The sequence below is a fragment of the Strix uralensis genome, chromosome 5, assembly GCF_047716275.1.
Source record: "Strix uralensis isolate ZFMK-TIS-50842 chromosome 5, bStrUra1, whole genome shotgun sequence".
Classification (NCBI taxonomy): domain Eukaryota; kingdom Metazoa; phylum Chordata; class Aves; order Strigiformes; family Strigidae; genus Strix; species Strix uralensis.
The window spans coordinates 54,020,337-54,035,833 of record NC_133976.1 but is presented as its reverse complement, the minus strand read 5'-3'; the positions used below and the strand labels follow the sequence as shown (position 1 = coordinate 54,035,833).

The following is a 15,497-nucleotide window of genomic DNA, read 5'->3' as shown; positions in this document are numbered from 1 at the left end:
TTAATGAGGACTTTTTTTTTCTTTAAGCAGTTTTAACTGAATTTTAATAAAGTTCCTGTGGAAGAATTAAATTTTTTTTTCTTGCTAGTTTTTATATACAAAAAGTTAATACCAGTAAAGTGCATACTTTTCTACTGTCTGGGAGAACTTAACATGGAAGGCCTAGATTGGTGTACACCATTCTTTTGCTTTCTCCTATGTAACCAAAGTAAAATGTATACGGAGTGCAAGGTTGATTCTAAATATTGTATGTTGTATTGAGAGAGACTTATTTTAGCATGCATCTGGCCTTGGATAAATAGGTGTTTCAAATTTTGCCCATGTTTGCCCATATAGAGATGATTATTCTGAAACAAATAGTTTACTCAGAGTTAAGGAGTCTGGTAGTTGCTTTTTATGTAGGGAGAAAAACCCCAAGAGAATGTTAGTTAAAAATACTACAAAAATAATGAGTTGAAAACTGACAGTTTGGCTTTCCTTCAGCTTATCTGTATGCTAATGCTCATGTGTTAATGAGCATTTTTCAGGCTACTTTGCACTGTGCCATTCCATCTTGCTCACTTCACTGTGTGTGCCTCCTTCCAAAATACATTGGGTATGTTTTTACTTAAGCTTCTGCTTATATTCGCAGGACATAGGCTGTAAAGTTTTCAAATTGACAAGAGGAGAATGACAGCCGAAAAATAAGACACATACCAATCACTTTTCCCTCTTCTACCTTCCCCATGGTTGATCTTTTTTTCTTTAGAGAGTAATGCAGGAAGGAGTTTTAGGGAAACTAGTATTATTACATGTTTTTAATTCTTGATGTCCTGTCTATTTCGTGTTCTTCATGTTGTTGCTGCTGGACAATCACTCATTTTCCCATACTTGATTTTCAGTATCCAGCTGTACGTGCTGCTCTTGTATCATTATTCTAACATTTGCTTGCTGTGTCTTCTAGAAATCCATGTAATGGCTTCAAAGCTTGCGGGGTCTGTATGGCATACAGTGTACTCAATGTCTAACTTTCTCTTTTAATTGAAATAAAACACTCCAAAACCCTCTCCTGTCCCATAGCTTTGCTTCCCTTCCTGCTCTTTTACTATGTACTAGGATTTAGCATTTTGAAACTAAACTACGCGATCTTGTTTTTCCCTCTACCAAAAGCAACCTAGTACGCAATAATTGTGACCTTTATTTTCTTCTGAATATTTTAAATGCTGCTTGTTACCTCTGCCTGCTTGGAACTAGCTTAATATTTCTGTGACATTCTGGAGGTAGAGAGAAGGATCAGGGCTTTACTTCCGGACACCTGTAAGTGACACCTGTTGTATTTGTTCTGTTCATATGCCTCTGCATGAAGGATACATGTGAATGTGTGTGTATGTGTGTGTGTATATATGTATGGATATATACATGCACATGCTTAGGCTCAAGTAAACTGTCGTATTGCATGAAGGTGTTTTTCTCTTTTTCTCTCTCTTTAAAGGTTTTGACTTTTAAAGAAATCAACTGGCAGATGATCAGAATAGAAGCAGATGCAATCCAGAGCTCTAAGCATGAAATCATGAGTGCTCCAGTTCGACTGATTACTAACCAATCAAAAATTAGGGTCACGCTTAAAAGAAGGGTAAACTTGAAAAGTTTGAAATATTTTATTATTTTATGAATTAATTTTTAACTCGTGCTCTTAATGCATACATGTGTATAGGAAAGGTTATAAATTTAAGCCATATAAAATGTAGAATTCCTCAAACTAAATTTTTGGTAACGTGCAATCGGTAAGACTGTCAAGTTTACAGGAAATATTGCAGGCAGTATTTGAAGATGAAGACCTTGCACAGCTCCTACTGATGAAATCATTTGATCTGCAGACCTTTGTTTGTGATGCATGTTGTCTTACCTCTCTAGATTCAGGCAATATTTACATTACTTACATTTAGAGAAATGGATCAGTTTAATATCCAATGCATACCAAACAAATAAAAAGGGAGGCATAAATATACTATATCTTAGATACTTTTTAGTTAATGAGGAATACAATTTAAAATAAAAAATGGTTGTTATTTATATGGAAGAAATTTGGGAAGTGTTTTGCATTCAACTTTTTTTTTTTTTTCTTGTATTTAATATAAGAAATGTAAGTATTTAATGGACCCATTTGACTTGTTTAATTCTACAGTTAAAGGATTGTAATGTAGTGGCATCAAAACTGGTTCTGATTCTGGATGATTTGCTATGGGTTTTGACTGATTCCCAGTTGAAAGCCATGGTGCAGTATGCCAAATCCCTTAGTGAAGCCATAGAGAAATCAACAGAACAGCGAAAAAGCTTGGCTTCTGAAACAGCACAGGTATGATAATTGATTGTCTCACTATATCATTATCAGGTGTTCTAAAATACAACACAGTGTGGTTAGTTGTGTTAATCTGTTTTAGCAAATGTTCAGTTACTCATTTTCATTCAGCTGTATATCTTAAATTACACTGGGAATGAATCACAGTGGTATAAAATAAGCTTTATTTTACAACATTTTGTGTATTGATGTTAATTGCAGGGAAAAAAGTTGTATTTCTTTATCCATGTACAGAGTATTTAGACTTCTGTATTTACTTAACAGTTGATTAACTGTTTACTGAATTTCCTCTCCAAATACTTTCTGATTATGAATTAAAAACAAAAATAATTAAGACACAGTAAGGTAACCTTAATGTGTGGATAGATATGCTTACTATAAGGATTTAAAGTGCTTGTCCAGTTTGTTTTCATGGTACTGAAAAGTTAGCTTTCAGTAAGAGCTTCCCTTCACAGCTCTCTTGTTGGAATATATAGTGAAATATAATTCTACTTTTAACATATTTCTGCTGGCATAGATGTGATATTGATGCTGCATGTAAGATAGTCTTAAGTAAATCTTGGTCATCTTTCCACACATACAGCGGGCTAGACCAACTGAGCTTCATGAGTGCTGGGGGGAGGAACCTCTTCTCGTCTGTGAAGAAGCCACACAAATACGCTGATAAAAGATAGTCCTATAAAAATAAACCATAATATAGTACTAAGACTGAGTAAAGTAATTTGTATAGAATCTCTTACGATAAAGCTACTGTACTGTAATGGAGAATTGAGTTCTTGTGGTGGTCCTGATGGCTTACAATGTGATTTGATGGTTTAGCTACAGCCATCTAATGGTTAGCTGTTACTGAGCAGGGAGGTCCTGATTCTTCAGTTCCCTGTACTTGCATCTCACCAATTCCCTGGTACTGGCAGCAGCTCACGTTTGACCCTATTATGATGTAGTTTGGGGAACTAAACTAGCAGAAATGGGCCCAACAAAAAACTGATAATTTTCTGCTGGTTTAGTTTCCTGAACAGCTTGCAACAAAAGATAGAAAATTACCAGTGCTGCAAGTGACAAGGCTGTAAAGAAGTGTAGGGGAAGGGGAGAATGGGGCATGCACTGGCATTGCCTTTGTGACACCTAGACATTACCTCAATTTAGTATTATTCTAAAACAACACACTTTAATCTCAGTAGTGATCCAAGCTGAATACATATGATGCATATTTTTCCTTATTTCAAAGGCCTATGTTGAGTAAGTAAAATGATACTTATGCTTGAAAGGAAGGATAAACTTTATAAATTGATATAACTAAATATTTTTCAGAGCTCTGCCCCTGCACCCAGCTCTCAGCAGGTGAAAGCGCACCAGGCAACAGCAGCACCTGATCAAAACGATGCCATAGTAAAATTGTTTAATGATTTTGATGTTAAGGAAACTTCTCATCACTTAGTAATTTCACATTTGGACTTGCATATATGTGATGATATCCATTCTAAAGAAAAAGGTAACTTTTTTTTTAAAGTAACATGCCTGTGAACCATAATCATTTTTAGAAGACATTTTGAGGAATATGATAATGTTAATCAGGAATCTTTATTTTAGAGTAATACTCAGAATTGTCTTCGGTGTCTGTAGACACATTTAAAATTAGCTAGGTGCCTCTATCTGGACAATGTTTCATTATTAGATGTATTTTAGAATAAATGCAATAAAAACTGCTAAGAGTGCTAGTAGCTTCAGTGCTTTCCTATCTTCTAGAAGCTGATTCTGTCCAGTCTGATTATTAGAGCTGTTTTTTTCTAAGCTAACTGTGTTATGAAGAATGCAGTGGCAACATTACTGTGGCTTGAAAGGGTTATTATACAATCTGTTTCTGTAATACTCTTATAAAATATAGACATAAAAGAGCAGTTCTCTTTGTGTTACTGATTCAGAGGATTTGGTATGCTCAGCAGTACATAGAAAGAATGGAGGAAGTGTTCTGTGGCTTTATAACTTCATGTGTGATGCTTTTTTAAAAAAATTGTATATAGCCATATTTAGAATCAGAAAAAAAGACAAATGACACTTCTTTCATGCATTTTAAAAGTGATCAGAAGAGAATGATACATCAGTATCATTCTGTATCAAGGAACTGGCTCGTCACTGAAAAATTTATAGTCATACAAGGTCTGCTGAATAAAAGAGTATGAAAAACTTAGGTTTTAGCAAATGTATTTCCTTGATTAGGGAAGGCACTTGAAGAGCAGCAGAGCATAAGGCTCACTGGCTAGAGATGTATTTCTTTACATGTAGTATATTTATTGCAGTTAGGATTTATCATTCTTAGTGAGATCTCTTTATTGGCCCTTTATTTTTGGCCATGAAGTTTAAATTTAGGAGTGGAAAAATCAGAACAGAGGCCTTTCAGAAGACCTCTTCACTGCAATAATATTTGTCAAATAAAATACAATAAATGATATTTACAATATTCTTGAAAGTATATGTTGGCTTGGAATGAGTGATCACAGCCGTATATTCAGTGTGAACAGTTTTGTTTCAGAAAAAATGCAAATATGTGTTCAAAGAGTTGCCTTTACTTTTTAATAGCATTTAAAACAATATGCAATTTGTTAGTAATGACTGAGTACAAAACACGGAGTTCTACAACCTGATCTTTAGAAACCAGTGAAGACTACATGAATGAAAATTTTGAGGGAAGATAATGAGGTTGTAAGAAGAGCCAGTAAAGGGAAGGAAGAATTATCTGTTTGATGTTTAAAGGAATTCAGCAACATGAGAACTAACATGCTAAATACAATGTCTGCAGAGCTGAGCATTTTGGTTTATTTTACAGACTCATGTTTTATTTTACAGACTCAAATAGACGTGTTACAGGAGGGGCCATGCAGCTTTCCTTCAGCTATTTGACAGTGGACTATTACCCATTTCACAAAGCAGGTATGAAAGTGAGCATTTTGTGAATTACCTGTGAATGGAACTTGCTTGGATACTAAAAAATTTGTTTGTGTGTGTATATGTATACAGCTTGGATAATAATGTTCTAAGCATTTGAAATACACACCTTTTTATTTCTTTCTATATGCAAAAGCAAACAACAAAAGCAACAACCTGGGAACCAATTTAATTTCCGTGAATGAGCTATTTTAGGCCAAATACTTTTCCTTTTCACTGTTCTGTTTGGTCAACAAAACGGTCTTTACACATTTCTGACATGAAAAGAATTGTGTGTTGACAGAGAAAGGCAGTATGGCAGACTGTGAATTCACTAATTGGATATTTTTGAGTCAATCTGCTAGATTTTTTTTCTTTCATGTAGAAGTCTATCATTGTATGTCCATTTCCAAGCAATGTATTGGTTCTTATCTTATTTTGTTAAACAAGAATCCCGGTGTGTAGAGATTTAATTGTATAGCCTTTTGTTGAGGAATTGTTATTAAACAGGTGTTAGCAATTTCCAAAGAAGTGTTTCTTACAAATAATTTCTAGTAAATATGTTTTTCAGAAATCAAAAAAATTTGGAAGAGACAAAATAAGTTTGCTGTTGAATTTGAGATCAAAGGCAATTCAGCAGCGGGGCTTTTAGTTGACAGGGGGGTGGGGGGGGTGGGGGGGTGTTGGTTGTGCTTTGTTTTGCTTTTTACTAACACAGACCAGTCATTTTGAGTGACTGCCCACATATGTTAAAGATGTGAATTAGCCATAGCTTGCCTGATGTCCTTTTTGTCACTCATGGTTGCAGATGGAATCCTGTAATGTCAATTTCATTCATAAGTAGCAAGTATAGTTTTTGCACCTTAAAAAAATGTAATTTAGCGTAGGTCGAATAAACATGCACAGGCACAGAGAAGAATATGCTTAAGAAAAACACTATTCTTTGTATAGATTGGCCTAATATGGTTTGAAATTTGTGATATTCACTTCCTGTCCTATAAAAGTTACAGAGGTTTAACGCATGCCTGTCTTGTGACCCAGCTATGTTTTTCATTTACTGTCACTTCTGATTCCTACTATGTCTGAGGGTCTGATCTATCTATGATTTCTGTGAGCTCTCCTCAGAGAAAATGTAGAGAACCAGGGAAATAAAGAAATGGTTTCTTTTGGAAGGATACTTAGCCAGATTGAACTATGCACTGTAGGCTCTTGGATGGGCATGTTAGGAGCTCACTGAGCATGCTTTTAGGTAACGGATACATGGACCGTAACTCCCACTACATGAAACCAGAGATGGAAGAGATCATCTGCAGAACAATGGTGGTGCCTCTGAAAGTAGTGTTCTCCTGCAGTCTTAAATGGTGTTCTGTACAAATGTGTTTAAGTAACAGAAATCTAGATCTCACTAATAAGCTATGACAAAAAGCTGTGAAAGGTAGTGGTGGTTGATTCAATAGGGTGTGTATGTGGAGAGGGAGAGAACATGCCAGAATTTTTTTTTTTCCCCACTTTAAGGGGTCATCATCTTCTCATCGTTGTAGAAGAGTGTGACAATTCTGTGGTCAGACTGTTGTCATAGAGGGGAGAGTCCCTTTACTCAAAGTAAAAGGAGCATATATTAACCTTGAAAGTTCAAAGGGAATCCTCTAGCCATGTGGGTATTGTGCCTCTATATACTGCTGTATCAGGATATTCCCTGTATGCAGAGCATTCCTACCCTGAAGTCAAGGCTCTGAAATACTGAAGGACAACACTGTATTAATACTCTATAACAGTGGGCAAGAAGGAAACAGCTGTATACTTCTGTGACTGTTACCAGACTGTGTTCTGGTTTTGTACCTCTCTGGCTATGGAATATTTAGAAATAGCTCTTTTGGTATAGTCTTCTTGGAAACTTTGATTAATCCTTCAGGAAAGAGCCCTCAATGATTATTTTGCAGATTGGGTTCTTGTGGGGGGTTGGTTTGTTTTTGTAACAGACTACACCCAGAAAGACTCTAAAGGGAATCCGAGGCATAATTGCTGTAGGGTGAATTTCTAACTCATTGAAAATCAAGCCTTCCAAAAATAGCCTTTCATATTACTTAAGAAAAATGAAGCAGGTTGTGTGTCCATTGACTCTGATAACCCTAATGTAAGACAGGCTTACTGGATGTTGTAAACCTGTCTGTACAGCAATCCATCGCTTTACTAGTTCTCCCAGACCTTCTATCACAGAAGCTTTTATCCAGATCCCTTATCTGTGTAGCTGATGTGTTGCTGGATGTTGATCAGAGAAAGCTGCTGCTTTGCCATCATGCAGGACATTTTGCAGCACAGGAAATTCTTGATCAAGCTGATATATTGAGACAGTATAAGAAATCAGAAAGCATTTTCTTCCTGGGCAACCAGCAATAAATTCAGATGGTAGCAACATCAGTGCCAGCTCCACTAAGACATTGTTTTCTTGTTACAATCTAGCCTGCTCTTCACTTTTCACAGATAAATGTGGCAATGGCATCTCCATATATAGGATTGTAGAATAGCTGAGGATGGAAGGCACCTCTGGAGATTGTCTAGTCCAACCCCTCTGATTAAAAGTGGTGTCAATTAAAGTTAGCTTCCTAGGATTGTGTCCAGTTAAGTTTTGAATAGCTCCAAGGGTGGAGACTCTACAGCCTCCCTGGGCAACCTAGTCCAGTGGTTAACCACCCTCACAGCAGAATAATTTTTTTTTTTTACTGTTTAAGTGGAATTTCTTGTCTTTCACTTTGTGCTTATTGCCTCTTGTCCTGTCACTGGGCACCACTGAGAAGAGTCTGGCTCCCTTATCTTCACTCCCCTCATCAGTCATTAATACACATTGATAAGATCCCTCTGAGCCTTCTCTTCTCCAGGCTAAATGATCCCAGCTATCTCAGCCTTTCCTTGAAAGGTGTTCCAGTCCCTTAAGTGTTTTTGTGACCATTTGCTGGACTCACTCCAGTAAGTCCACAGCCACCTTGTACTAGGGAGCCCAGAACTGGACCCAGCACTCCAGATGTAGTCTCACTAGGGTTGAGTAAAGGACATGGATCACCTCCCTTGACCTGCTTTTCCTAAGCAGCCCAAGGTGCTGTTGGCTTCCTTTGCATCAAGGACACATTGCTGGTTCATACTGAACTTACTGTCTCAGGTTTGGGGTTTTTTTCTGCAAAGCTGCTTCCCAGCTGGTCAGCCTTTAGCCTGTACTCTAAATGCTAGACTTGGATTTCCTTTTGAAGTTCATGAGATTACTGTTGGGTTACTTTTCCAGTCTTCTGAGGTCCCTCTGAATGGTAGCACAACCACCTAGTGTATCAACCATTCCTCCTGGTTTTGTACCGTCTGCAAAGCTGTTGAGGGTGTGCTCTGTCCCATCATCCAGGTTATTAACAAAGATATATTGGCCCCAGTATTGTCTATGGGTGTATACCACAGATGATTGTCTCCAGCTGGACTTAATGCTGCTGATCACAACCTTGAAGACTAACAGTTTAGACAGTTTCTAGTCCACCTCACTGTGTATTTACCTAGTCAGTACTTCATCATTTTGTCACTAAGCATGTTACACACAGTGTTGAAAGCCTTGCTAAAGTTGAGATAAACAACATGCACTTCTCTTCCCCTCATCCATCAAGCCAGTCATCTCATAGTAGAAGTCTGTAAAGTTCAGCAGGCATGACTTCTCCATCATAAATCCGTGCATGTATATTCCCAATCACCTTCATCTTCCTGTCCTTAATGTATTTTGAAATGGTTTCCAGGATTATTTGCTTTGTTGCTTTCTGTTACCTTCTTCCATTACCTTCTTTAGGGTTAGGTGAGCCTGTTGTCCTTTTCATCTTCTTCCTTGAAGATAGGAATGACATTAACATTATTCCAGTCCTTAGGAACCTTTTCTGATCACTATTCAGTGATAACCTTTCAAAGATAATTAAGAATGGCCTCCCCATGACATTGGTCAGCTCTCTTAGCACTTGTTGGCATCTCATCAGGATACCATGGACTGGTGCATGTCTGATCTGTTTAAATGTTTTCTAAGTTAATGCTCCTCTGCTGAGAGGAAGGTTTCCTTGCTCCAGACTTCCCCAAAGGTCTCAAGGACCTGGGATTTTGAAGGCAAGTGTTACCAGTGAAGACTGAGGCAAAGAAGGCATTGAGTATCTCAGCCTTCTCCATGTCATTTGTCACCAGGTCCCCTATCACATTCAGCAGCAAGCCTAAGCTTTCCCTACTCTTCCTTTTGCTGGTGATACACCTGCAGAAGCCTTTCTTCTTGTCCTTAATGCTTCTCATTAGATTTAACTCCAAATAGACTTTGACATTCCTAACACCATCATCCATATTCTTTTTTTGGGTAGCCTGATGATGTTTTCACACCTTATATGCTTCCTTTTTATCTTTGAATTTAGTCGTGAGCTCCTGGTTCATCCACACATCCTTCCACATTTTCTAGATTTCCTGCTTTTTGGGGAGGACCATTTTTTGGCTTGGAGGTGATTCTTGAACATCAACCAGCTCTCCTGGACCCCTCTTCTGGCAGGGTTATATCCCAGTAGATTGTTTCAAGCAGGTTAAAGGCTGTTCTCCTGAAGTCCTGGGTTGTCATTCAGCTTTTTACCTTGTTCCTTCACCTTGGAATCCTGAACTCCACCATGTCATGGTTACTGCAGCCAAGGCTGCCCTTCATGGTTACTGCAGCCAAGGCTGCCCTTCACCTTCACATCCCTGTCCAGTTCTTCTTTTCTTTGTAAGAAGCAGGTCTAGCAGAGCATGTGCTCTCCTTGGCTCCTCGATTACCTGTGTGAGAAGATGGTTATCAATGCACTTTCAGAAACCAAAAGGATTGATTGCATCTTGCTGTATTGTCCCTCCAGTAGATACTGGGGTGGCTGAAGTTCCTAATGAGGACCATGATATGTGAACATGATACTTCTTCTAGTTGTCTGAAGAGGACCTCATCATCTTCCTAATCAGATGGTCTATAGCAGACATCCACCACATCATCATCCGTGTTGGTCTCTAATACTGACCTATAAGTGCTCAGCTGGCTGATCATCCATCCCAAGGCAGAGCTCCATGTGTTCTCACTGAAGGAGCAACTCACCCTCCTTGCTTTCTTGGCCTGTGCTTCCCAAAGAGCATGTGTCTGTCCTTTGCAGCATTTCAGTTGTGTGTGCTATCTCACTGTGTCTCTGTGATCCCAATGAGATCATAGCCCTGCAACTGCATGCAGATCTCTAATTCCTCCTGCTCCTACACGTTCCTCATGCTGTGTGTGTTAGTGTGCGAACACTTACGAGAGGCACCTGCCCATACTGACTTCCCACAAGGTATACAAGAGTTTTCCCTATAATGTTGCTGTCCTGTAGGTACTTCAGAGGTTATATGCATTTGCTTGGGGTGACCCCACTTCAGCCCTGTTTTGGAGAATTATAGCTCCATGGATTTGCATTTAATGTATCTTTGCCCTCTTGCTCTCTTTCTGTTTTCTTCCCTGTTCCTTTGTCTTCTCACTTGGCTAGAACAATGTGAATAACTGTCAAAAGGCTGTGAGGTGGGAGGGTGGGGAAAAATGTTGTCTCTCTTGACAGGCCCCTCCCTTAAAGCTTCTTCTATGCTGAAATCTTTGCATTTAGACTTGCAATCACAATTGTTTTCCCCGAAGCATTTTCCTAATTTAACAGCAACTGTATCTACTCATCCCCAGTGTCAGTATCCAAAACCACATTAAGACCCAAATTAAGTTTTCAGATGCTGGTATTTAAAGAGTGACGTACCACTCAATAGAAGTTATTTGTATTGCATCCTTATTATCTGAACAGGTTAGTAGATTGTCTTTACAGGGACTGTTGGAAGAGATCTCAGTTTCTTTCAGAGGTTTAAGTGCTTGACCAACAGAAACATGTTAGGAATAAAAGAATTTCCACTGGACTTGATTTTTAAGGCTGTGTGTGCTGCCACACTGATTGAACTTACCTTCTTGTTTGTGTGCCATAAAGGTGTTAGAAAGCCAAGACAAAAAGAATACATTTCTGGAAAGGGACCAGAAACAACTTAGGACACAGTTCTGGCAGGAAAGATAAGCTTGGAAAAAGTGAGCATAAGAACACTGTTCTGTTACTTGCTCTCACTTTTTTTTGGTTTAGTGAAACTTTTTTTTGCATGTTCTCACATATGACATCAATGTGTTATCAAATTTCTCTGAACTGGAAATATTCAGTGATGTTTTGAGCATTAGTGGTGTTAAAAGGCAGGTGGCAATATTGTTTTCTGAGTGATTTTTGTGAAGCAGTGAGATTTGTTTTTATGTAGTATATAACTTCTGTTTTAACGTCTGCTATAACTTCTGTTGTTCTGTAATTACAGCATGCAATGAGATTATAGTTTGAAGAATTGTGAAATAGTGGAAATTTATTATTTACTTCAAAGAAAACTTTAAAATAAGTTAATGTTTCCCCCCTTCCTCTTATTTGCAGGAGACAGCTGCAACCACTGGATGCATTATAGTGATGCCACTAAAACCAGAAGTGGATGGGCCAAAGAATTATTAAATGAATTCAAAAGCAATGTCGAATTGCTTAAGCAGGCTGTGAAGGACCAGGTCATAGATTGTCCTCCCAAATCACCACCTTCTGTATCTCCTCAGAACCTACAAACAGGTACTTTGTTTGCATCACTAATGCTCTAATTCCATGAAATGTTAAAACTATTCTAAAAAAGACTGTTCTTTTCAATGATTCCATTACTATTCTTTCCTACAGGCAAGGAACAGATACCAAAAGGAACGTCTAGGGCTTCCTCTGTATCTTCCCAACAACCAAAGGGCAAACTGATGTCTAGTCCTATTGTGGTTAGACTTGCAGATTTCAATATATACCAGGTACGTTTCTTCAAGTTAGTAAAACTGGGGCTACTTCGCCCTTGACTGTTATGTAAATGTTTTTTAAGGGACAATTCTGAAGCCCATTGAAATTAATAGAAGTCTTTCGATTTGTTATTGAATTAGATCTTTACAGGACTGCTTCTGTTTTGTTGGTGGATATCAACTTTGTTAGATGATACCCTATCATAATTATGTGTTGGATCCAGGTTCTATTGTTCCCCAAATCTTGGCATTTGGAATTTAATCTTTTCATTGTACTATGTTAGGTACCCAATATTTTAATATGTGGTTTTATATTTCATGCTTTTCTTATTGTTATCTTTTTCAAAGTACATGGATTTTTTTTTTTTTAAATGTTAAATTAAGAGTTTTTAACATTTTTCTCCAGCCCCTCTCTCCCTTCCCCAGTGATATTTTGAGTAGACACTTCAACCTTTTTTTTTTCCCCCCACTCCCTCTTTTGTTTGAGTAGTTTTAGTTGCTGATTGTGGTTCAGATCCACTCTTTGGAGGCAACTGGAATAGAGAAGGAGAATATAGTAGTGATATAAGAGAATCTACTCTAAATTTCAGGTCCTAACAGAAATGCTTAGTGTATGCCCTTAGTCATTGCAACTTCTACTTGCTCTTGTTCCAGTTTTCAATGGTTTTTTGCCATATTGCTTCTGGTAGAGTGGGAGGTTGCCAGAAGCCTTCATCTGGGTTTGAAGGGGTTTTATAATATAATTTTGTGCTGTTGGTGTTTTCATTTGCCTTCTACTCTTCAGATACTTGTCTCCTTGTCCTCCCTACACAAATACATTTTCAATTTTTTAAATTGTCATTATTTTTATATAATTTACAAAAAGCTATTTTTCTAAATAGGTCTGTTATTACTTGAATTTTTGTGTGTGTTAATACAGAGATGTTTGCAGCTTGAAAACAGCTACATAGAGTGAAGCAGGCTTATAAAGGTTTTATATTCCTTATTTCCAGTGAAACTAATACAAGTAGACATAATCATATATTTGATACTAATATGTTGGCTAATTTCAAACTAGCAGTCTGACCTACTAGGTGTTGTATGTTGTCAAAAAAAACCCTCTTTCATCCTTTTTAAACAAGGTTACATTCCAAGAAATTTAAGGTCAAATATGTATCAAAAGGCAGTCTATTTATTGTTTCATAATTTACACTGGGAGGAAACAGAAATGGAGGATTAATGTTCCGTAGTGTTTTGATTCCCCTGTGAAGCTGGACCTTCAGGCATAGCCAAGCATATGTATCTCAGCCAGGTGCATGCTGAACACCTTGCTTAGCAGTAGACAGTTGAGAGTTGGCCCATGTACTGGAATCTGTCCTTAGGACAGTACAAGGACGTTCTGACACTTGCATAATAAACTTATCTAGCTTATCTATCCCTTATCATCTAGATAGGGGATCCTTTTGGACAGACAGTATGCAAATATATGTCCTAGTATAATTGCTTCTACAGGAGCTGTAGTATTTGCAGTAAAGATACCAGGTCTACATTCTACTGAATGCCTTTGAAAGTGACCTGCTGACTCCTGCCTTGCATGAAGGAAGGGGATCTGGTACTGTTGATACTATATAGTTTTCTTGTGAAACTGTTCTATGTGGATTGCTTCTACTACAAGGCAAGTAGGTGTTTCTCATCAGCACTTTGTGTAGTAGGGGATCTACATCTGAGAGCAGTGGAATGTTACACTACTAGGGGCAGTGTCTTGCAACTACAAATGCGTAATGATTTATAAAAATGTAACGTATTAACAAAATCTTTTCTTTTACAGGTTTCAACAGCAGACCAGTGTCGTTCTTCCCCTAAAGCTCTGATCTCTTGCAATAAAAAGTCACTTTATCTTCCACCAGAAATGCCAGCTATTCATATTGAATTCACTGAATATTACTACCCAGATGGAAAGGACTTCCCTAGTAACTCTCTTTTTTTATTCTGAACTATAAATTTTGAGTGTACTTTCACCTTTATGAAGCTTAATACTGATTCCAGGTTGACAGTTGAAAGTAGGTAATGGCTTTCTGAAATGGAAGGAACACAACACTGCTCCATTTCCACAGTGCTTGCTCCTGGCAAGCTCCTATAAATACTGTTTTTTATAAACACAGGGTTTAAGTCTGAAAACACAAAATTTTTACTGACACATAAATTGTTCATTCTCCAACATACATGTATTTTTTCTGTAGTTCCACTGTCTGGCCACATAAGAGAACTCAAACTATTGCAGTAGTATCTAAGATGCAATGAAGATCTGCTGGAGTTATTTTTATTAATGAGTTATGGGTTTGGTCCTGTTTTATGTACAGAAATGTCAGTGGATTTGTTGGGGATGGCACTTGAGGACAGCAAATCTCCTTGGTCCTGCCTGTCCTCTGTAATGAGGACATTCTCTCCCTCTCCTCAGACTTCATTCTATTTTGATATTAGCTTTTACATTCAAAAATTCAGTTACGTGCTTGGAGTGAAAGAAAGAAGCCATCACTTTATAAGTATCCCTTAAAAATTTATTCTTCCTTGGGACCTAAGGAGTGGGTTTCCATTGTTTCTCTGATGTAAAATAATGGTGGAAATGTAATACTGCACTCATTTTAAAACAAACAAATAGCAAAACAACCCCTAAACATTTTACTTATTCTCATGATTTTGTTTTCTCTTTTAGTTCCATGTCCAAATTTATATGGCCAGCTGAATGCTTTACAGTTCACCCTGGATGAGAGAAGTATTCTTTGGCTAAATCAGTTCATCTTGGATTTGAAACAGAGTCTTATTCAGTTCATGGCCATGTACAAGTTAAATGACAATTCAAAATCAGATGAACACGTTGATGTTAGAGTTGATGGACTAATGCTAAAGGTAAGCTGTCATTGAGAAAGAGTTTTGTGGTTCCTTGGAAGAAAATACTTATTCCCTTATTCTGAAAAGCTGTTAGCAAAGCAGCTTAAGGAATAAATGGACAAATAAATGAACAAACAACCCACGCAATAAGCAACATTGCTCTGGAAAACTATGCAGAATATGATGCTTTGAAGACAGACATCTGTCTTCCATCCTACTTCATTTATGTCCTAGAGGTATTTTGGTTTTGTATTGAAGACCTGAATGGGAGTATTAAATTATTACACTGTGTTCAATGAAGCTGACATAGCAGAAGAAAGAAACCTGAGCACTGAAGTAAAAACAACTAGCAAAAAAATTCATATTTGCATTCTATATTAATGCAAGGGCCCTCCCTTGTTCCTCTGGCTGTAGTACATCAAAACTCTTTCGTCTTGTTAGTGAGTGCCTGGAGTAAAGAAGGCAGTTCTTCTGAAGGTTTATTTCCTTCTCCAAAACTCA

General features: G+C 37.6%; 1 protein-coding gene across 4 annotated transcripts in view; it reads left to right on the top strand.

The window, feature by feature from the left end:
* BLTP3B (bridge-like lipid transfer protein family member 3B) overlaps window positions 1-15,497 on the top strand; it is a 59,628-nt gene that overhangs the window by 24,800 nt on the left and 19,331 nt on the right. For all 4 annotated transcript variants that reach the window (XR_012629240.1, XM_074870836.1, XM_074870838.1 and 1 more), the window contains 8 exons: window positions 1,472-1,612; window positions 2,165-2,335; window positions 3,650-3,830; window positions 5,183-5,266; window positions 11,740-11,922; window positions 12,025-12,143; window positions 13,936-14,077; window positions 14,821-15,014. Coding sequence is in view for 3 of the 4 variants with exons in the window: in XM_074870836.1 (XP_074726937.1) it covers window positions 1,472-1,612; window positions 2,165-2,335; window positions 3,650-3,830; window positions 5,183-5,266; window positions 11,740-11,922; window positions 12,025-12,143; window positions 13,936-14,077; window positions 14,821-15,014 (1,215 nt within the window). In the remaining variant the exon portion in view is untranslated. The remainder of the gene's footprint in view (window positions 1-1,471; window positions 1,613-2,164; window positions 2,336-3,649; window positions 3,831-5,182; window positions 5,267-11,739; window positions 11,923-12,024; window positions 12,144-13,935; window positions 14,078-14,820; window positions 15,015-15,497) is intronic.